Consider the following 24,133-nt stretch of genomic DNA (forward strand, 5'->3'; position numbering starts at 1 on the left):
TTAGTCATCCACAACGATTAGCCAACTGATGGCATAACTTATGCGCTATCAGCCAATGCAGGATTCTTCCTAGGCTGTTCAAGAGGGTTTTTCATTATTAATTATTAAAATGAGCACTTCCATAGTACTTTGAGAGCTAATTCAGGTCTTCAAGAGGACACTGGCCTGCTACCACATTCCCTTCAGCAGTCAAGGAAAGCCAAGCCAGTTACAGCAGAAACTCATGCCTTTTTAAAGGGGTAGCTTAGCCAACAGTGTCGTCATCCCGTGTCTGCAGGCTGCGCTGGTGTCTCTGCAGCAGCTCAAAGCCATTGTCAGCCAGCAGCAGAGCAACACGAACGTTAAGTGTGACAGATTTACTGCTCTTGCTTGGGGCCCTGAGAGCTGCTGTGCAATTGTCCAACATCAGGCGAGTTGCACGCCGCTGCCTGGGAAAGAACTGAGAAAGCAAAGCAGACGTGAAAATTCCTTATGGCCCTAATATAGTTCGGAGGTGGAGATCCATGAAGCTGTTCTACTTCCATTCTCGTATCACCTGCTTTCTGAGATGGGGGAAGACTAAGAGGAAGCAAAACACTCTCCCTTCCCTTGGAAGTTTAAAAGGCAGCAGGATAGATACAAAAACATCAGCTGTGTACGGTAAGCTAAGACCAACAAAAGCTGCATCCCTGATTGATCTAGGAAGAACCAGCAGGCAGGGATTCGGCATCCCTCCTCTTCACTTGCTAGTTCCCAGGTTGATGAAGTATGGGCTATTTGGGGTCTCTCTTCAAGGCTTTTCAAGTCTGAAATTAAATTGCTGCTTCTTCTCCCCAAAACACCCCTACTTTCTACCTTGGCTGTAAGATGTGAAACACTTCTAACACAAAGCGTTCTGCCGATCAGTTCAACGTGGGTACTGACTTGGAGGGAAAAAGTTGCCAAGTTTTGGACGACTTCACCATTACAGGATTTCTCTGCAGTTACATCCTTGTCATCTTTGCAAGATCAAGCGGTTTTCCCGACACCCCAAAGACTGCACAACTTCACTTTACAACTTGGGAACATGCTGTAACAACACATTTGCTCTCTTTCAGCCTGCAGTAAGTTTGAGGCAGTGTTTGATGGTTCAGCTGAAGCACTTTCCTTTAAGACACACTGCAACTGAGATATCCCTCTTGGTCATGAATTAGTCTAGTGATTTACCAGTTTTTTTACAAGTTCATTCCTGACTGAAATCTTTTTAAAAAAAACAACAAAAGCTGGTGTCTAGTGACAGTTGTGCCTATTAAGCTAACATATGCTTATATTTACATTAATGAAAGAGCCTCAACTTTATTAGACATTTGATACAGATCGTGTAGTTCTATCATATACTCCCAATATCTCCTTCTACCAGACACATCTGGATTTTTCATGTATGGAATTTTAAGCCGTAAATACATCCATTAATTACAGCAGTCACAGATTACAGCTACTTCTCACAAGAGAAATAAATGCCTATGGTCTTATTTGCCAGAACAACCTTAGTTTACAATGAGGCTAAATTTAAACTGAGAATTACTACCAGGGATTTAGAAAATAGAACAGAACGCTTCTGGCAGTAAGTAACATGAAGGATCCTGGAAGTAAAATACCCAAACCTACTATTAAAGAAAAAAAATCCAAGACTTTCCTATTAAATAAAAAAAAATAGAAAGCATACTTTGTAACAGCCCAGAAATTAGATTATGGAGAGTGCCAGCCAGCTATAACGTACTTTTTACACAGCCCCTTAAACCATCATTTGCTACATCTGCTTTCCCACAAGAAAAAATTTTCTAATTTATAATCATATACTCCCTTTCCCAATTTCCTCAGAAACCTACATCTACAATTTGTCAAAAGCAGACATGGGGCGAGAGAAGACAGTTGGGAGTAAGAAGAGAATAAAATACGAGGCTGACTTGTTCACTTGCGGCATTAAACCTCTACAAGAGCCAGCGCTGTAAGAAACTCAGGCGAGACCATGCTGCTGAAGCACAGACACTTTCCATCATTCTTTCAGTTTTGCGTTGACTTACACATGTAAGACTCAAGTTTCTGAAAAATCAAGTCCACGTGGACACTGCAACGCTGGATGCTTTGAGCTGTTTGCAAATGAAGAAGATAAAAATAACATCTACCCCAGACTGGCAGCAGGGGAGGTGCTGGCCTGCGGTGCGAGAGGGATTTAAAGGAGGTTGCAGGTATATGGATCACCTTCATTACATACAGGGCACAGACGAAGAGGAGAGCTTTACCGTGAAGAACAAACAATTTCTTCCAGAAATGAAGTCACAAAACCTGAGATGTCTCTTGTCATAGAATCACAGAAGGATTTGGGTCAGAAGGGACCTTTAGAGGTCACCTACCCCAAACCCCTGCCATGGGCAGGGACATCTTCAGCTCGATCAGGTCGCTCAGAGCCCTGTCCAGCCTCACCTGGAATGCGTCCAGGGATGGGGCATCGACAACCTCTCGAGGCAACCTGGGACAGTGTCTTACCACCCTCAGCGTAAAACATTTCTTCCTTATACCCAGTCTAAATCTCCCCTCCTTTAGTTAAAACCATCCCCCCTTGGCCTGTCACAACAGGCCTTGCTAAAGAGGTCGCCCCCACCCCTCCTACAGCCTCCCTTTAAGCACTGGGAGGCTGCAAAATAAGGTCTCCTCACAGTAAGGTCTCTCCCTGTCTTCTTCTTGCAGTTCATAGCTTTCACTCCAGCACTGGGATGGATATACGGCTTGATTTTTTTATTCAAAGAACAAATGTATTTGTGGCAAATAACAGAGAAAGGGGTTGGGTTTTTTTGTTGTTCTTTATACTGGTGCTTATCAGTTTGCAATTACAGAAACCTTGCTGCCAGGGCAACAGACAGAATCATGTTCAAGATGTTGTATACAGCAGAAAGGTAAATTATACGCAAATACAAATTTCTGAAGGACACAAATATGTAAAGATGACTCCTACCAGGACAGTGACACTGGTATAATCCAACAGCCTTTTGCTGACGTGTAACTCGCCAACAAATCTCGATATAAGATTCAATTCTCGCTCTGAGACAGTGAGCAAGGCTAAGACTGGAATTCACTGCACAACCAGGAAGGAAGATGCATAAAATCAGGTTGAATGGCTTACAGGCTCCACCCAAAAAGAGAAACAGCTGCTCTCAAGTTGGTTGTATCCTTCCTATCACAGTCCCTACAACTGATAAGGTGTTTGTGACAACTAAGCACAGGCCTTACCCACTGGAGGAAGGAGGAGAAACACCAGTCAACATTCAGGTGATTCATTTTTTCCAAGCTGCATACTGCTGCACTTTGTACTGGAAGCCATCCCCAAACTCAAAGTTTGCTTCCAAGAGAAGCCGAATTCTGCAGCTCAATAGAGAAGTAAGATCTCCCACCAGACAAAAGGATGGTCGCAATGCTCACAGGAGTGTTCTGCAGCTTCTCAGCCACAGGCTTCGACCTCAACATCTGCCCTGTTTTTAATTAGCAGAGAGATTAGAGCATTTTCCCCGACGTGAGATCTTTAATGCATCGTATTTGTCTCAGTCAAAATGCAGTATTGACTTTCCCTGATGAGGCTGGGTATTTCCGAGCATTTTGGAGACGTGACTGCATTCGCTGAAATCTTTGCTCAGGCTGAAAGATAAAGCCATGAGCTGCACCATTCTGATGGCCGTAGCCAGGACAAAGTTGTAACAAAAATAGAGTCCCAGTGCTGTTGTTCAAACTCCTCCTCCTTAAACACTTTCAGGTATCTGTTAAAAAATTATTGAAGTGACATGCTCTGTTTTTTCTCAACTATAATAAAGCCAGAAAAAGGAGAAGGACTGGGTTATGACTTCTAACCTAACTGAACACTGCTTCACTGATATGGTCTTTTACATGCCGTCACAAATAAAGCATAAAGCTATTTTGAATTTCTGCACAGCTCTGTGTAATCTCTGTCCTAAACAGGGCTCTGAAACCGAATTTAATCAAGAACTAGCAACATGCCTATCATGCTCATGCTAAAAATCCGCTACTGCAGGAGTGTTTTATTCCACATGGCAGATTAGGAAAGCTGAAGATAAGAGCAGCAGCAGCAGATGACTACTAACCCTGCAGCTAAGTTAAAATACCAAAAAAAAAAGCCCCACCCCTCTCATGCTTCATGGACTGTTTCAACTTGCTATGACCCATGCTGCGCTCTTCAACAGATTTTGGCAAAACTCAGGCTTGTAAATTGAATCTTCTGATGACTGATTAGCCTGGGTTTCTATAGCTTCGCACCAGTAAAATGCCTGGGAACAGATTTGTCCCAAAGGCTGATTCCACAGACCAAAATCCCTAAGCGACCTCTCGAAAAAAATTCAGATCCCAGTTTCCCTCTCCATCACTACTTCCCAGGAAGACACCACCCCGCAATTCCAACCCACATGGTTTTTAGGCCAAGAGAGATGACACTTGTTATACTGTTCATCCATTTCAGTACTGCTTATTAAAGTATACAGAGGCACTCAAGAGGTCTGATTACAGTTCCTATTTATTTACACTGGCCTTAGGCCACCTGGGTTTTCATGTCCAAAGCCAAGGGGATGCCTGCCTTGTCTTGGCTGCCTGCACAGTACGGAGAGCCAAGTCTTCCAGGTGGAAATCTTTCCCGCTTACAAACATCAAGCTCGGCCATCGCAGAAAAACCACACTTATCACTAGCAAAGGGAAGTTTTAGCAGAGGAACTTACTGATTTAAAGAGCACAAGTCGGGCTAAGAGAAATCCTACAACCCATCCCACACTTGAGACACTGTATTTCCACATCTGCTAGGAGGGGGCGGCGGCAACAGCAGCAGCAACACTGAAGTCTGAAAGTCTGCAACGTGAGCCAGCAATCTGACTGCAAAGATGCTCACAAGAAAATCTAGAACAAAGCACTGCAAGGGCATCAGGCTATTTGTGACAGCCTTCCCCTGCCACGCACTCACCACCTTCCCAGAAGGTGGCACCGTTCCTACGGCACGAGCATCGGGAACTGCAACGCTTCAAAAGGCTTTGGTCACGGCTGTGAGGATACTTCTCTGAGGAAAGAACAGCAAAGGAAAAAGCTAGAAACAAAAGGTTTAACTCTCAGTGCATATTTTAAAATAATAAACAATCTTTAGAGATAGTCTCCAAATATGCATCTACCGGCAACCCAAAGTAAAAGGGGTAGCAAGGACCAACTCTATTTCCACAGAGGCTAGAGACCGAGTCCTGCTCACTGCACAGCTCCACTGGGCTCACTTCTTTCCTGGAGATGAGGGTGGAAGTAGAGGAACCTAAGGGAAGTTCAAAAGCCAGTACAACTTTGTGTGGCTCACCTCTGGGTTTGTTATCAGACGCTGTGCAACCCTCCAAAGTCAGAGAGCAGCTGACAGCATGTTTTCTTCCTGCCTTCCCTCTTTTTCACCCCACCAAACATCTGGAAGCCTGAAGTTTGGAATTGCTGCTTGCAGCAGCTATACAATAGCAAAGTCTGAGGGAGCTACTGGCTGTCAAGACAGGACATTCTGACGCTGTTCAAGACTTGACTTGTGCTTCTCCTTAGCTGTAAACAGGTCAGTGGACCCCTGAGACACACCTTAGCACAGAGCAGTTTAAGCCACAAAGATCTTGCTCACTGCACCATTCCCCAAAGAGCTTATGAAAAACAGCTTCAAGTTTAGCATAATTTCCATGTGTTAAAAATAGCCGCCCAAAGGCAGTTACTACATTTGGCACGTGCAATTCCACTGACTGTAGTCTCAGGGAAACTACTCTGAGCTACGAATGAAGTTTTCAATGCTACAAGTGCTTACGTTGACTCCGTACTTTTGTCTCTATTGCCAGTTTCCGAGACCAACTTCTGCAAGTTCTGTTCGTTGGAAGAGAATGCTAATAAAGATGGAAGAACTTAAACACACGAGCAACGTATTGGTTAAAAAAACTTCTTTTCTAAGATAGGTAGAGCTAAACAACAGCTGATTTTATATTGCGTCCCCATGTTTTAGTTTGAAAAGTCATGTTTACTTGTCCAGGGCACTGCAGCCAGATTTATTTGCTTATCACCAGAACTGCGAGAACCTGTTGTTTTTAATGAAGGCACAGCCTGTGTGGTCTCTGGGGTTGCTCTAGTTTTCAAGATTTAATCCACTAGATCACATGCACATGTGGCAGTAGCAGAGGAAGCCCTTTAACACCTAAAAGTATTACTTAAATCAACTTCTGTCAGATTAGATATTAGCAATATTACAGCAGTTGCCTGGAGATGGTCTTTTACTTGTCTCTAGCACTCAAGTTGTACCAATATCAGATTTTGCTGCTGCTGCTGTTAAAAAAACCCTATATTTTGTTAAACAAAAATACAACCAAAACGTTTTCAATTTACACTAACTGGCTGGCTAAACAGCACAAACGTGCCATCCTGTCTGCTGAAGGAATGGTTAAACGCTAAAGAAAGCGGTTTTGACTGGAGAGATAAAATACAGGAAGGAAAACTTCAAAAGGAGCAGGTTTCACTAGTTCTTAGAGCACTTTTTGTCTCCAGGCAGAATTTGGGAGGATTTCAGGCACTCACATACTTAGAGGCACAAAAGCTATTAGCAGGCCAGTTGCTCAAAGTCCCACACTACCAGGAAAAGCTGTTGTACAATACAAACTATTACTTTTTGTATTTAGGAACCGAAGTAAGATTTTAACATACAGGATTTTAAGCCTTATCTTTAGTCATTGCCAGCATATCCCATCTTCCCAACACCACTTAATACTGAAAGGTCTACTTTTCAAAGTTTAAAGAAAGAAAGGATAGAAAACGAAGAAAATACTAAATATAAACCTATTCCCATCAGTGCTGCAAACGTGCCGAGAGCTTGATTACGGAGACATGTCCAGAACATGACCTCAGATGAATTTGGCCCATCCTGAGTGTTATGTGAAAGGTGAAACGTGTTACTGTTATAACCTATTACTACCAGGCTACATAATATTTAGAAAGCCTTTAAGTGACCTCTTTTCAGGAAATCTGACAATATGGCCAAGGGACCAAAAAAAAAAAACCACCTCAAAATTTTACCTTTCCAGTTGGGGTGGTTGATTTTTGTTAGTTAGCCTTTTTAAAACAAACAGCTGGAAGAACCTTCGTCATTTCCACAGGGCATGGACAACTTATTAGCCGTGCTATGTTTGCCTGAGGATCTTCTCCCTGCCCCAAAACAAGAAGGTTCACGAGCTGCAGAGGTGCTGAGAACTTCCTCGTGTAAAGCTAAGCTGTCTGAGTACTTTAAATTTTTCCTCCTCCTTAATTAACTTGTAAATCCATGTAATTAAGCATCTGAGCAGACAGGCACTATTTTAATCCAGCACTCAAAAATTTTTCTATTCTTCACACATTCTGGCATTCCTAATTAATTTTTTTAATCAACATAATTTGAGCCAAGCACATGCTTTTCATTAAGGCCTATTCACAAGCTTCTTAAGTTTTAGCTATCCACTTCTGCTGACAAGTAACAAAAAAAAAAATTAACTTATTTCTTCCCCAAAAAGCAGTTTTGACAGGGGACAAATCAACCAGAGGAGTTCTCATTTTGCAGTTTTTCAAGAGCGAAGGGTTGAGCTAGAACCTGCTCTCTCAATCACTTTCCACACCTGGCAGCACAGTACCGTTGCAGTAACTGGGACGCAGATACCACCAGCACCAGGGCTCGCTTCCTTTTTCAAGGAGTTTAAAAAAAAGCCAGTGCAAGCTGTTCTTCACGTTCACATGCCCCGTGAAAACATTAGGAAACCACATGTGCCGCTTGTGAATTTTTACTACAGACAAATATCGTATCATGAGAAAGTCTTCAAAATGTGGGATTTATGTGTCCAGATGCAAACCTTTACAGTGTAGACACCTCCCTATTCTCTTTATAGCCAATGGACAGAAGCAGGCAGACAGCAATTCATTTCCTCCCAAAGCACACATCCTGTCAAATGAATCACAACTCATATTATGCCCATCTCTCTCTTCTGGCTCTAAGTGGAACACGCTCTCACAAAAACTGTCTGTGGAAAGAGTTCATGGGGTTGGTGCTTAGGCCTAGACTCCTGGAGGAGATGGCAAACCAGACTGCTCAGTAGGAGGAAAAGGATACCTGACAAAAAGAAACTGATGATTATTGTAAAAAAAAATAAACGCTATCACCAGCCTTTGAGCTGGATACCAAAGGTAAGCGGCAGTAGAGAAAGGCGTACCTCTAAAAATAAAAAAAAACAGCATTAACATGATGGGGAATAGAAAGGATTCAGGATGACATGAAGGACTTTGCCTCAGTTCCCACAGAACTTTCCCAGCTAGGAAGGAAAGGTAAAAACAGCACCTAGGTACGTTCACAAATTATAACCTCTAACTTCTACTGGAACTAGACAATGTGATATATACTCCTTGAGAAGGTATTTAGAATCACAGAATCCCAGACTGGTGGGGGTTGGAAGGGCCCTCTGGAGATCATCCCGTCCCACCCCCTGCTGGAGCAGGCACACCCAGAGCAGGGGCACAGGGCCGCGTCCAGGCGGGGGGTGAATGTCTCCAGGGAAGGGACCCCACAGCCTCTCTGGGCAGCCTGTGCCCCTGCTCTGGCACCCGCACAGCAAAGGGGTTTGTCCTCATGTTCAGGTGGAGCTTCCCGTGTTCCAGCTTGTGCCTGTGGCCCCTTGGCCTGGCGTTGGGCACCACTGAAAAGAGCCCGGCCCCATCCTCCTGACACCCACCCTTCAGATATTTATAGGCATTGATGAGACCCCTCTCAGCCTTCTCTTCTCCAGGCTGAACAAGCCCAGGTCTCTCAGCCTTTCCTCACAAGGGAGATGCTCCAGCCCCTGATCCCCTTGGCAGCTCTGCGCTGGCCTTGCTCCAGCAGCTCCCTGCCCTTCTTGAACCGGGGGGCCCAGAACTGGCCGCAGCCCTGCAGGTGTGGCCTCACTGGGGCAGAGCAGAGGGGGAGGAGAACCTCCCTCGCCCTGCTGGCCACACGCCTTTCCATGCCCCCCAGGGCACCGCTGGCCCCCTTGTCCCCAAGGGCCCGGTGCTGGCTCAGGGTCACCTCGCTGCCCCCCAGCACCCCCAGGGCCTCTCAGCAGAGCCGCTCTCCAGCAGGTCCCCCCCAGCCTGTGCTGGTGCGGGGGGCTGTTCCTCCCCAGGGGCAGGACCTTGCACTGGCTCTTGCTGAATTCCCCGAGGTTCCCCTGGGCCCAGCTCTCCAGCCTGGCCAGGACTCGCTGGATGGCAGCAGAGCCTGCTGGTGCATCAGCCACTCCTCCCAGCTTGGGATTATCAGCGAACTTGCCGAGGTTATGCTCTGTCCCATCATCCAGGTCACTGATGAATATGTTGACCAGGACTGGCCCCAGCACAGACCCCTGGGGAACACCACCAGTGACAGGCCTCCAGCCAGGCTCTGCCCCGTTGATCACAACCCTCTGAGTTCTGTTGTTGAGCCAGTTCTGTGTCCACCTCACTGTCCACTCACCCAACCCACACTGCCTTAGCTTGCCTGTGAGGAGGCTATGGGAGACAGTGTCAAATGCCTTATTGAAGCCAAGATAGACAACATCCACTGCTCTCCCTTCATCGACCCAGGCAGTCACGCCATCATAGAAGGCTGTCAGGTTGGTCAGGCATGATCTTCCCTTGGCGAATCCATGTTGACTGTTTCCCATAACCTCCTTGTCCTCTACCTGCCTGGAGATGACCTCCAGGATGAACTGCTCTATCCCCTTTCCAGGGATGGAGGTGAGGCTCACTGGCCTAGTTCCCCAGGTCCTCCTTCTTGCCCTCAGCTGCAGGCCTGGTGCTGAGGACTGGGGAAAAGCTGCTCCTTTTAGGACAAAGCAAGAACTGAGCAGGATGTCTTAGCTCAGAGGCAGGGCTGAACAGTAGCTACACCCAACAGCATGCCTAGTGACTGTAAGAGACAGCGCCTCGACTCTCACCTTCCTGAGACTGAGCCAAGCGCGTGGCTCTAGTAATCAGGTTTCAAACAGCACTGGCGAGCATCCAGCAAAGGGAGCTTCATCAAAGCTGACATCTTCATTTCTTGTCAGCCTTATGATAGGCAGTCAGACACTTTCAGAAGGACCACAGTTCAGGTTAGACAGGGCTCCAGTCAGTCAAGTTCATGACCAGCTGGTATAACAGTGAGTGTTTTTTTCTGAAGCCTGCTTCGTACTACAAAGAAGTGCAAAGGAAATGTGGAAAAAAAAAGGCACATGGCAAACCATCAGGATGGCCGGCACACATTTTCTTCTTTCTACTTAACAAAGACTTAATGTTAGGTAGTACGAGAGTTTTCTTCTAATGGACTGTGCCAGAACATAACCAGAACTTCGTAACACGCCCCCTGGTTGTTTTACACTGGAAGTACAGAAGAGAGACATTCAGAAAGCAGTCTTTAGTGTAAATATGCTCTACAGAATCAAGAAACAGCGCATTTAAATTTTAAGAGAGCTTATAAAATAAAGACTTCTGAATAAGCAACCTAGACTTAACTTTTCCTACCCCCTTCTTCACCATACAATATAGACCTAATGCTTCATACAGGCAACAGTGACACCTACTGTTCACATACCAAATGGATTCAACTTTCACAGCTGATGAAACCAAATGTGTTGTCCCAAGGACTTTTGAAAGCATATTAAGCATTTCCTTTCCAAGAGTTTCCTTCGTAGCACTTCTATCACTATGACTGCAGAACTGAAGTTATTGACCTGTCTTGCAAAGTGCCTCTTAAACACAAATTCCTCAAAACCAACCCTCTGACAGTGTTTAAAAGCTCTGAGAGTGTTTCCCCACAGCAAACAGTCATGAATTGTTATAATTAAAGCAGATCTGAAAAAGGCCTTGTTCACCCTCATACTAGCATTTCATGTTTTTCACCACCAGAGACACCTAAGTAACCACCCAAAAGCAGCTACCATACCTTTCTTATACCATGCATGTGTTGGAGTAACTGGGTCCTGACTACACAGTGCCTCTTTTCTGGATTACAAGGGAGAATCATGCAGAAGGTAAATTCAATTCAGTGGTTCAACATTAAAACACCCCCAACCCTCACACACACACTCACAGGTGTGCAGCTGTTTCGTTTCAACTACAGCATCATCCCACCAAATTGAGTTTTGGCAAGTTGCCTTTTTCCCCATTTTTCTAATTTATTTAAATGAACTTTATTGTCGCTGAGGAGAACAGAGTAGGGGCTTTCCACAGAAGCTCTCCCACAGAGAAACTCCACAATTTCAACATCTGCAAGGCAAGTCCACGGGCTAGCTCCACAGCCAGCTTGAGTTCTGAGCACTTGAGCGTCCATGTGGCAGAAGCTTAGAGACCACCGAGGAGCATATGTGAAGGCCCACCTCCCTGCTACCAGCAGTAAATGGGCACTACCTAGATATCTCCTTTGCACGTTCCCGTCCAGAGGGGTTTTTTTAAAATTATTTGGAAAAGTTCCTTCCACACACGCTAAAGACATTACAATAGCTACACAGAATATTCTCAAAAACCTTACCTAAGCAAAGAGAAGACATCATAAGAGTTACGAACACAGTTCTGATCCACCTGGAGAAGACTATTCTTCAGGGTACCTGAGTGATCCTTAAGGCAAAGGAAAAAAAAGTTAATTTAAGAATCAAAGTTTTCCATCTTTACTAAAAGCATGCAGTTTTGGTAGGAGACGAAATGATCTTGCATTTCGTGTATTTTAAATGCCTTCATACAGTAGGTAGAAACAATTTAAGGCAGCCGTAACACCAAGTTCAAGTCTGGCCTACAACAGCACTTACCTATAAAGAAGTTAATAACCCATCACTTTATCTGTGTTCTAGACATGGAGTGTGTTTTCTTGACATTTATAATCCATTACTGCACAAATTTTATGCGTGGAAATACTGAACGATTGAATTCACTGTACTGACGGTCTTCACCTTCATACCTGAGAGCCTGTTCAGTAACGGGCCAGAGGCACACAAGACCATGAGATAAAGCTCTATTCTTAACCCAGGCTGTAATACGTTTAAAAGATCAAAGCAATCGTACTTATGAATGATTGGAACAAGTTTCTGGACGCTACAAGAAAATATATACCATTCTTCAGAGACCAACGTGTACGTTCTGCACAAGAAGCATCAAAACAGTAGGAGACCAACAGCAGTTCTTCATGCTGCAGAGGTCAGATACCAAGCTCTTCCGTATCAAGCACGGTCACACAAATTCCTAGAAATGCCACAAGATCAGAACTGCTCCTTCACATGATAAAGCGAGGTCTAACTGACCAAGTAGGTCAAATCACGTGGCAGCACTGTCAGAAAGTTTATGGATCGTAGGAAACAAGGCATTTGTTTTAGTGTATGAAGTAACCCCAGCCGGTACACGTGACCAGCTGATTTTCCCAACAGCGACACAGATGTACTCCAAGTACCACAGTCCCTGCCTACGTACTCTTTCCTGCTTCAACAGGCTGTTTCCATATAGAAGATGTTGAAATGCAGAGTTACAGGTCAACATCTACTGACACAACTGTTAGCCACAGGCCATGCAACAGACATTCCTTTCCACCAAAAATAAGGTTCCACCTAAATAATTGTGAGATGTATACACTACATTATGCATCATATTGCAATAGAGGCACCATATCAGCAGCTGTCTCAGCCCCTCATTTCCATTGTCAAGGTGTTGGATCCCACATGCTGAAATCCATACATGTATCCTCTGAAAAAAAAAACACATTGCAATGCCTAAAATAACTAGGATGGCAGAAAACTGAAAATGCACAACTACCAGCATCAGAATTTTCCACCATGAAAATGAATCACAGAATCATTAAGGTTGGAAAAGACCTCTCGGATCATCAAGGCCAACCCCCAACCCAACACCCCCAGGCCTCCTAAACCATGGCCCCAAGTCCCACGGCTACACAGTGGTTGAACCCTCCCAGGGACAGTGACTCCCCCACCTCTCTGGGCAGCCTGTGCCAGGGCCTGACCGCTCTGGCAGGGAAGGCATTTTCCCTCATCTCCAACCTAAACCTCCCCTGACGCAGCTTGAGGCCGTTCCCTCTCGCCCTGTCACTGGTGACTTGGGAGCAGAGACCAGCCCCCCCCTCACTCCAGCCCCTCTCAGGCAGCTGCAGAGAGCGAGAAGGGCTCCCCTCAGCCCCCTCTTCTCCAGGCTAAACCCCCCCAGCTCCCCCAGCCGCCCCCCAGCACACTTGTGCTCCAGACCCTGCCCCAGCCCCGCTGCCCTTCTCTGGACACGCTCCAGCCCCTCCAGGCCCTTCTTGTCCCGAGGGGCCCAAACCTGAGCCCAGCACTCGAGGTGGGGCCTCCCCAGGGCCGAGCACAGGGGCCCCATCCCTGCCCGGCTCCTGCTGGCCACACCAGTGCTGACACAAGCCCGGGTGCTGTTTATCCTGTTGGGCCAGGATGAAGTCAATCTTGTTTGAAAAACAGAAAGCAAACTGCAAAATTTTTCAGAGAAAAAGTGGAGTGGCCCAGAATAACTAGTTTCAGGATGGAAAGAATTTGGAGCAACAACATATTTCAGCCTTTTTTCCCCCCCCCTTGTACTAGAGAATGTTGAAAGCAAATTCCCAGAGAGTCAGACACCAAGTGGCCTGTGCAAACTGTTCAACCCTGAGGAAACTTGCAGAATGTTCAACGGAAGGGTTTCAGACTTAGTTATTAAAGAAGTTTGCCCTTTGAAAGGGGAGTTTGTCTACTGCTCTGCCACAGCATTTATTAGATACAGGCATATGTATTTTTAAGCACACAAAAAGGCTTTCTTGTGTGAAGCGGCCAGGATGTAGCTGCTAAAAGACCCCGTATCTATATGTGGGGAAAGATTCCACTTGCACTGATGGAGACCTCATACTGTAGAGATATGCAGCTTTCTAAAAATAAGGGTCTTTCCTGCTCGATGGCTGAAACAGTAACTACAATTCAGTATTCCTGAAGAATATAAAAACTTATAAACTTGCTTCCCTTAACGTACTTCCTGAGAAGATATCACTGCAAGAGCAAGTCTTATCTGTTAGTAGCAGCAAGCATAAAATGGTTGAAAGAAAATCTGAAAGCCAGGAAGGCATTGAGGAACCAGAAGAGAAACCTGGTTTTGGGAAAGCTAGTCTAGCACCCAGACTGATTTTGTTGAAACTGGGTAAAAAGTGGTTTTACACACAAGCATACAATCTCGGACAAAACTAAGCAGGTTCAGAAAAGTGCTGAAGGACTGGGAATACTTTAAGTCCAGGCTGACAGCTTAAAAAAAAAAAAATATCTTTGAAGCTCCCATCTATCTTATTCAAACATTCATCGAGTTAAAGCAAATCCAAACAGAGTTTCACTGTATGGTTACTAGAGAGGATGAAACGAAGAGAGGAACAAGTGTTTCAGTGGTCCCATGACAGATCGGAAACAGGAAAATAAACTGGACATGGTTGTAAGGAAAGAAGCAGAATCCTGCTGAAGTCTTCTAGGAAAAATTACTGCATAGCTTACTATAAAATTATAATGAACCTGAATAAAAACAGAAGTTTGGGGTACAATTATGTGAAATTCAAACGCAGTTAAGAAAAAAGCCACTACACTGGCAGCCCACTCTTGTATTTACACTGAGAAGTAAAGCTGTAAATGCTAGAAGGGGAGCTACCTGAGCACTGTCAGACACCTACAGCGAAGCAGTAATACCTTTCTGGGCTCAGACAGCACGCACAAAGGCTTTTGAAACCTTATTTCCCAACTTTTTTTCTTGCCGTGAGCAAAGTATCTATTGCAGCAAGAAACCTGGAGCTTGATTAAGAACATTACCCAAAGAAAGCGTTCACTTGGCTGTTGCTGATAGGCAGTGAACAAGTTGCTGCTGGACAGAAGAGATGGAAGAAAGGGAAATTCCTAATAATATTATCAAAGATACAGAATTTAAAGGCTTTTTGACATCAGCAGAAAAAAGTGAAGAGTCAGTGAGGATATTAGCAACAAAGAGGCCCGGGATATGGTTCTTTTATTCTGTTAAGACAATAATTGCTATACTACAGCTGTCTGGTTCACCTAGAATTTCTCCACCTGTGTTGCTGCTGGGGTTTTCCACTTCGCTCCTTTATATAACAGCAGCTTCCTACAAAGCTTGATCTTTTGAGCACAAACCTGCATTTTGGAGGTTACCTTACATGCATGTGGGCTTAAAGGTTCTAAAACAGCAGCTGAAGTGCATTACCTAACGAAGGTGTAAGCTTCCAGCCCTTTGATTTTAAATTAAACAACTTAGCAATCAGAATATTCTTGTTTGAGCATGTTGCTCTTGCTGGTTTCGTTTGCCAGGGACATATGCATTTTAATCAATAAAACTACAATTTTCATCAATAAAACCCAATAGTTGTGCCAGTCCCTAATGTTCCTGCCCTGCTTCAGTTTGTTCTACCACAGTAGCTTTTAGGCTCCCACCTCTCTTACCACAGAGAAATTCCCAGGAGAGAAAATGGGAATTTGCATTTAGTTCCAGGTGGATCAAGCAACACTCAGAACGCATCTACAGTGTGTTTTGAAACTCTGAGCTCATGAAATATTGCCAGAATGTTTTAGTCAGCTTCTAACAATTTTCTTATTTTGGCTCATAAGTGGTCATAATTAATGACAAAAGACATTTAATACACTAATAAAATGCACTTTATCGTAAGACTGCATAAATCTACTTTGGCAATTTAATTCACAGTCAAAAGGATTATTAAAGTAACAAGGGTTTCTTTTGAGCAATGGGGAAAAGAAAAAAAGAAAAAGGAGTACCATACCTTAACTTTGTCCCTATGAGACATGCAAAATAGAGGACACTTCCAACATGCACTGGAGTCTTTGTGCATAAGGTTTTCATTAGACTTGCAAAATGCTATTTGTACACATCTATTTTTAAAATGAGGCTTTGTATGTGCCAGTGCAAAGAAACTAAGACTGCTATTCCATCCATGTATTATCTCAAAAATTGAGGCTTCAGACTAAGATGCCTTCAAGTATTACGAAGGCCCACCACCACAAAGCGAAGAGCACCTCAAGAGATTAGAGAATACCCACAAAATCATGCAGAAAAGGGTTTTTTATTGCCGTTTCCACAGGATCAGAGCCACACACCTGACACCAAAATCCCCTTCTTCCTACAGCAGATTTCAGGTGGCACTTCATAAATAACATTTAGTATAACAAAAGCGGGGCTGTATAATATTTAGAATATCCAGCATTGACAGGAAAATTACAAAGGAAGTCCAGCTAAGAGCAGAAATACTCCTTAGGTGCACACAGCTTCTGAAGGTTACAGGAAGAGTCTGCTTGTGCCAACTAGTTTGGCTTGGATGGCAGATAAGTCACTTAAATACAGGAGGTATGTGCTTTACAAGAAGAGATTTAGGTCAAACTACTGACAAAGAAAGCAATCGGAAGCTACAGAAGAGGGTGAAAAAATAAATTTCTAGCTCTTGCAACAAGAAAGATCTGAACAAATTATAGGGACAGTCAAAGTAGGAGATGATTTGTGCTCTACATTGGCTACGACTGTATTTACAGCTCAGAATCACAGAATCATTAAGGTTGGAAAAGACCTCTCGGATCATCAAGGCCAACCCCCAACCCAACACCCCCAGGCCTCCTAAACCATGGCCCCAGGTCCCACGGCTACACGGTGGTTGAACCCCCCAGGGACGGTGACTCCCCCACCTCTCTGGGCAGCCTGTGCCAGGGCCTGACCGCTCTGGCAGGGAAGGCATTTTCCCTCATATCACAGAATCCCAGGCTGGTGGGGTTGGAAGGGCCCTCTGGAGCTCACCCTGTCCCACCCCCTGCTGCAGCAGGCACACCCAGAGCAGGGGCACAGGGCCGCGTCCAGGCGGGGGGTGAATGTCTCCAGGGAAGGGACCCCACAGCCTCCCTGGGCAGCCTGTGCCCCTGCTCTGGCACCCGCACAGCAAAGGGGTTTCTCCTCATGTTCAGGGGGAACTTCCCGTGTTCCAGCTTGTGCCCGTGGTCCCTTGGCCTGGCGTTGGGCACCACTGAAAAGAGCCCGGCCCCATCCTCCTGACACCCACCCTTCAGATATTGATAAGCACTGATGAGACCCCCCTCAGCCTTCTCTTCTGCAGGCTGAACAAGCCCAGGTGTCTCAGCCTCTCCTCACAAGGGAGATGCTCCAGCCCCTGATCACCTTGGCAGCTCTGCACTGGCTCCAGCCCCCTGATTATCTTCCTGGCTCCAATCTAAACCTCTCCTCACACAGCTTGAGGCTGTTTCGTCTCGTCCCATCACCAGTGACTTGGGAGAAAAGGCCAACCCCACCTCACTACAGCCCCTCTCAGGCAGTTGTAGCAACTACAGAGTTACACAGAGCACATACCAGATTCAAACCCAATATGCACTTTTAAGCCTTATGAGCTAGGAAGCAAGTCCCAACAACAAAATATCAGGAGAAAGGATAGCATGACCATCATTGAATTCATGCCCAGATAGTTAATAGCGAAATTATGAACACTAGAACTGCGTCCTGCTTCAGGAAAACTGAGTTACCAGCACCAGGAAGCAGAATCTGAGCCAAGAACCAAACCATCTACAATTTGAAGGATACCCATCAGAAGGCCAGATGCAGTTTGGAGGTGTGCGTACAGCCAGAGAGTTTTGCATACACAGCCACCTTACCCCTTGCTCCGCTCCCCGCACATATGAACGGTCACCCGTGCTGTTGACTATAAAGCCATTGCTTCCAATCAAATCCCCACAAGGCTGGATTTGCTGGTTGTGGCTAATGCAGAAACTGTAGCTCTGTGTCAAGAGTCATCTTCTCAGCCAGGGACTCCTTATACAGCCTATCTACGCCACAGTACTGCCACCAGCCATCTGGGATTTAAAAAACAACCTCTACCTGGCAACCGTGCTATCTACAATAGCTAAGTTTAAACTTTTTCATCATCGATGTAGTTATATGCACTGCCATATAATTAATTTGCAGTCACAATTTGTCTGGATGAGCACAAATGCTACAGAGGAGCCTTGGGGGGGGGGGGGTGGGGGGGTGGCATGCAGGGGGGAACCCTGTGGGGTAAAACCATTGCAGCACAGAGCAAGTAAATAACTTCCCATTTAAAAGCTACAAACTCTGGTTTTAAGAGCAATAACCAAAGTTTAACATGCTTTTATATTTGCCAAGAAAATGAGTCTTAACAGCCACACCATTTTTCAGTGTTCCACATCTGAATACAGTGTCTGCCTCAAAGAATAAAGTCAAGGCTTGCTGTCAGTAACCAGGCCCTTTTTGGGCTTAAAATGCTACACTTTATGTCCTCCCAGAACAGCTCAGATGTCCGTGCAACAGAGGCAAGATAACAGTTCTTATCTGTCATGTCAAAAAAGCACTTCTCAAAACGAAGCATTTTAATGTTCTGAGCATCCAAGTGTGAAAATTTCAGTTTAGAAGTTAAATTTCAGCTTGTCGCCAGTACTAACAAGCCAGAACAAATACAAGATACCCTTACCTTCTGTTCAAACGAAGCTCCGTAATAACCATCATTAAGACCAAAAATAATCTCATTCGGGTTTCTTGCGTGTATCTGTAAGAACAGAAGAAAACAAATCGTTTTACGGTCAGCTTACTATGACTTTCAACAGCAAACGAGCGCAAATTGCTCTGTTTGATAGTCAAATGCAGTTTCTCAGCACCTGTAATTCTAGACACACATGAAACCTAAGAGAAAACCGAATTTAGCCAAGGAAAATGCATTTGCTTCACAGCTTTAATAACAGTCACTGAGTACATTCAGCCATTCTACCTTGAAATCAGAAACACTGGCCAAAGCATCTTTCCAATGGTTGCATTTCCAGCTGACAAAAATAACAGAGACCAGGAAACTAATCAGAGAGATCGGTCTCAAGAGTAATTAGCTTTCACATGATATTACCTAAAATGATACTCAACATTAGGCTTTTGTGGTCACAGTAGAGACAAAATTAGTGTTCAGTATTAGAGCTAATATCCTGCTATTAATGTAAAGAATATAATTTCAAATAAAACCATGCACTAGAGCATATTATTTAGGGAGACATTTCTTCTGTCCAGTAAAAACAAATGGAAAGAAAGCTACACTATGATGGGTACTCGACACTCTCAAGTGCAGAAAGACCCTGCAGAGAGACCTGGACAGGCTGCAGAGCTGCGCAATCACCAACTTATGGAGGTTAACCTGGGCAAGTGCTGGGTTTTGCCCCTGGGGCGCACCAGCCCTGGCTGCACAGACAGACGGGGTCACGAGGGGCTGGGGAGCAGCTCCCCAGAGGGACCTGGGGGCTCTGGCCAATGGCACGTTGAACACGAGCCACCAGCGTGCCCTGGCAGCCCAGAGGGCCAGCCGTGCCCTGGGGGGCATCGAGCCCTGCATCTCAGCCGGGCGAGGGGGGGGATTGTCCCGCTCTGCCCCGCGCTGGGGCGGCCTCACCCCGAGTGCTGTGGGCAGGGTTGGGCGCCGCAGGACATTGAGGGTATAAAGCTACTGGAGAGTGTCCAGAGGAGGCCACGGAGCCGGGGAAGGGTTTAGAGGGGAAACCGTACGAGGAGCGGCTGGAGTCCCTGGGTTTGTTCAGCTGGAGCAGAGGAGGCCGAGGGCAGCCTCATGGCGCTCTGCAGCTCCCTCCCGAGGGCAGGAGGAGGGGCAGGGCTGGTCTCTGCTCTCTGGTGACCAACGCCAGGCCCGAGGGAATGGCAGGGAGATGTGCCAGGGGAGGGTGAGGCTGGGCATTAGGAGAAGGTTCTTCCCCCCGAGGGTGATGGAGCCCTGGCACAGGCTCCCCAGGGAGGCATCACGGCACCAGCCTGGTGATATTCCAGAAGCCCTTGGCCAAGGCCCTCAGAGCCACGGTGTGAATTTGGGGTGTCCTGTGCAGGGACAGGCGTTGGACTTGATGGTCCTTGTGGGTCCCTCCCAACTCAGGACATTCTGTGATTCCATGGTACTGGGTTTGACTGCAGTGGAGTTAATTTTCTTTATATGTCCATATGGTGCTGTGATTCAGATACGCAACTAAAACAGTGTTAGTAACACACCAGTGCTGTAGCTGTTGCTGAACAGTGCTTGCACAGCATCATGGCTTCCCCTGTTTCTCACTGTGCCCCCGCAGCGAGTTGGCTGGGGCCATGCACAAGCTCGGGAGAGGGCACAGCTGGGACAGCCGGCCTGAGCTGCCTGAAGGGATATTCTGTACCACAGAACATCATGCTTAGAAGTGAAAACTGGGGACAGTCTATGCAAGGTAGCTGTTACTCAGGGAATAGCTGGGCATCAGTCGGTTGGTGGGAGGTGGTGAGCACCTACCTTTGCATCTCTTGTGTGTTGTTCTCTTCCCCCCATTTTTTTTCTTTCAGTTATTAAACTGTGTTTACCTCAACCCATGATTTTTTCCTCACTTTTGCTCCTCTGACTCTCTCCCAGCCCACCAGTGCAGGGAGTGCTGGCCAGGATCAATGCACTGTGTGAAGCTAGAGTGGTCACTCCCTATAAAACTTTCCTCCACGGCTTTGAAACACCCCAATTGAAAAAAAAAAAAATTAGTTTTAAAATGAGAAATTAACTATGATCTATTCTAAATAGAGCCTGTCAATTAATCAATTAAAAAGTGTTCAATGGAATTAGAACAATCTATTTGACTCAAAAGGCACCGTAATTTTGGTGCTTAATCATTTATGTGATATGGGTTTCTTTTTCAGCCACTTTTACTATAAGCTCCACAATACAGAAAACACCTCACTTTTCATCTCTTTCAAAAGGCTCTTGGTAAGAGACAAATACCAGAATTAAAACTGATCTGATACAGTAAATTCATTGGACTGAAGATCTTTGATGGGTTGTCATTACAGATCTAATCCATTCTCATGGTAAGATATGCCATCATGATCTGTGTTCATTTAACTACCGGTACAATCATACTGCTATTCCTTCAATCGAGGCATCACAATTTAAAGCGCCAAGCGCTAGGAGTATCATTTGAGAGGTTCAGCGAACAATGGTGGCTTAATATTCAGCCAGTCAAGATTTAAAGCTCTGAAGTAAGCTAACATGAATCTCTGCAAGCAAACTTTAAAATACACCCTTCAAATGCATTTATTTCCTTTCTCAGCATTCTAAATATCTGCTTGTCCAGATGTTTTGTTTCCCTAAGTAAAAAGTTGACAGGGAAAAAAAAACCCCAAAACCCTGTTTTCACATTACCTGCTGGCCCAAGTACTTTAAGCCATCCAGATTGACCTTCCATTCAATCAAAAGCTGGAAGTGCTCCTTCTTGCCGCCCCAGATCCTCACCACAAAACAAGAGACAGAGGTATCAAGACGGTCAGGCATTATTCCAAAGTCCAGGCTCCTCCATGTTGGATTCTGTAGGTATTCAAAGAGGGATAAAAACAATTCAAACAAGCTGAAAGTAGTCCTAAAATTGACAATTTGGAAAGTCAAAGTCCATGTGAAAGATTAAAAAAAACACCTTAAAGATCACGAACACCAGGCATTCCAAGGTTTACCCAGAGTTGAAGCCAACAGGCCCTGCTGCTTCCTTATTCTGTTTTCTAGAGAGAATTCCTGGGCTAAAAGCTACATGCTGTAAAGTACTTCAGAAACTCAGAGTGGGCTCTGCTTCTTTTCATTACAAGACATTGAAGAATTTACTTCAGGATTTGCTAATTTAGTTTAGCCAAATTAGGAACTTAAAAAGCAGAAGCAACATTCCTTTCCAAGTTATAATTCAGCTTCTGAAAACTAGGGTATAACTTACATTGCAAAAGTTAAATTTAAAATGCTGATCTATTCCCCAATAATTAAGTTTGCATAATTTATTGACAGGTTTGTTCACATTCTTCTCCTCCTTGCCTGACCGTGATGGCAAGCCTCAAACGTTGTCACTAAGAGCTCCTCTTCACCCCAGGAGATCAGACTTATGCCTCAAGCTTTACGGGAGCAGCATATATTAAGCTAAACTACAAACATCTGTTCCACTAGAACTCAGATTTGCAAAATGTGAGGCACTCCAAGAACTTGCACTCACCTCTGATAACATTTAAATTAAAGATTTATGGAAACTGTAGTTAATTGGCCCCAGCTGCAACCAAACCAAGTCAGTCCAACACTACTAAAGCCAAGGGCCAGATACCAACTTCAGGACTTCCACAGGCCAGAAATCATACAGAAAGGGGAAAGTGCTTTTTATACGTATCGCCCTCCTCTGCTGCACACAGAAACGGTAGTGCCTCCAGAACAAAAGGTAGGAACCCACCATCCCACGAAAGAACATGCCTTTCCTTCTAGTGCTGAAAGAGCTCGGAACAGGCCAAGCATCTCTGAACTGGTATTAGGCAATTCAGAACGAGGTGCCTCTGAAAAGAAGGGAGGGGCAAAGTTACCCAGTAAGTATTACAGAAGGAATGCATTAATCAAGTTTTCCTAAGGAGAAGGGATATTTGGTAGCTACTCAGGCACAAGAATAGCAGGTCATTAAAATATCCATAATAGAAGATGTACGGAACTTGCTTAAGACATCTTTTATTGATATTTTTGTCATTCCACCTCGTAGTCCCTTTGCTTAGATTCCCTTTTTGCTATTCCATTTCCCAATTTAGAATAGGCAGAACTCAAAATCCTGTCTCTGGGACATGTTAGCAGCCTTGTGGACACAAAGCTTTTCCTCCATTCAGGGTGATCTCGGAGCATTCACAGCCCAGCGTGCTATAAATGGTGTCGTTCTAGCTTGTTAATGCAGACATTAAAAAGTCTGTTTAGCAGGTTTTCAAGTTCCCTTACCCAACCCTTGCAACGTCCTGCTCCCACAAAGAGACCTACCCCTTCTCAACTGTAATAAGCTGTTCAGCTCTGGTCCCTTCACTGATCTGAACTGGAAAAATTTAGAAACTAAGACATTTTCAAGCTTCAGTTTCTTAAAGCTATTAGTCCTTCAAAGAACAGACACGTTGATATATGCAGGGACACATTCCTTACTGTTCACCTACACAACAAAAAGATGTTCAAAGAAATCAGGGGTATATCCTGCAACAGTGTTTGACTCTCCCTTTATTTGAGGTGTTGCAAGCAGGGCCTCTGCTCCTGCACCGAGGTTGCTAAGCTGCACAGCATGAGCTTCTAATGAATCTGTACACCTAAGTAATACACAAGTGCTCCTTGAATAAGCAATTTGCAGACATTTAAATAAAAGCAGCTATTTCTGTTGCTAACACCAGCAAGAACAGGAAAAAAAAAAAAAAAAGAGATGAACTGTAAACAAACCTGAGTCGCAACTCGCACAATTCTCAGCTACTGAAAGAAGTTAAACCAGTAAAAATCCAGCTAACCTCGCTTCGCCTATGTGGTGTTCTCCAAATTTCAAATGGATATATATATTGTAAAGCTTAACCTGAAACCTGAACAGTTTTCACATGTTTTCACCGTCGGAGTGTTTAGTCCTATCTGCAGAAGTACCAACAGATTACAGCTCCACAGCTGTTAAAATGAACTTGCATTTCTACCATTCAGTAACTCATTATTCCAACCCTTGTGAAAAGAACCTGAAAAGGAGAAGGACCTGATGCTTCTAACGGAACTGAAGAGTGGCAATACGCATCTAACAGTTATGGTGTTCAGCAGAGAAAGCAATATACTGTAACAACAATACAGTTTTAAAAAGAAAGTTTTTCCAAATTAAAATAACTTACCAGAGAATTCTTGATCACCTCACTCTTATAAAATTCTAAAGAAAAATGAGTAAAAAACACACCTTTAGATTAGCTTAAACACTGACAGAAATCTTAGTATTTGAAATACAAAGAGCTAAAATAAGTAACACTCACAGAAGACAAATGCTAGCGGGTCTAGTTTATCAGTAACAGATTCCCAAGAAAGACTTTAAAATGCAGTCATGCTTTTGACTAAATGTATTCATTCACACTTAAATTATTAGAAGTCATTATTTAAATTTTACATTTCATCTTTATACCCAAGATAATCCTCAATATTTACTGAGGTTTTGGATTCTGGGGAAAGAACGTGCCCCAGTGCTTTACAATATTTGGATGACATTTGCCAAGTGACTGGTTTGTCAGACGA

At 44.6% G+C, this 24,133-nt stretch overlaps 1 protein-coding gene across 2 annotated transcripts in view; it reads right to left on the bottom strand.

Annotated features, from left to right (window-relative positions):
• Positions 1-24,133, bottom strand: part of UVRAG (UV radiation resistance associated) — a 101,884-nt gene that overhangs the window by 58,848 nt on the left and 18,903 nt on the right. For both annotated transcript variants that reach the window (XM_064441536.1, XM_064441537.1), the window contains exons 3-6: positions 23,743-23,777; positions 21,260-21,421; positions 18,536-18,610; positions 11,546-11,631 (exon numbers count right to left, since the gene is read on the bottom strand). In XM_064441536.1, coding sequence (XP_064297606.1) covers positions 11,546-11,631; positions 18,536-18,610; positions 21,260-21,421; positions 23,743-23,777 — 358 coding nt within the window. The remainder of the gene's footprint in view (positions 1-11,545; positions 11,632-18,535; positions 18,611-21,259; positions 21,422-23,742; positions 23,778-24,133) is intronic.

This window comes from Phalacrocorax carbo, chromosome 1 (assembly GCF_963921805.1).
Source record: "Phalacrocorax carbo chromosome 1, bPhaCar2.1, whole genome shotgun sequence".
Taxonomy (NCBI): domain Eukaryota; kingdom Metazoa; phylum Chordata; class Aves; order Suliformes; family Phalacrocoracidae; genus Phalacrocorax; species Phalacrocorax carbo.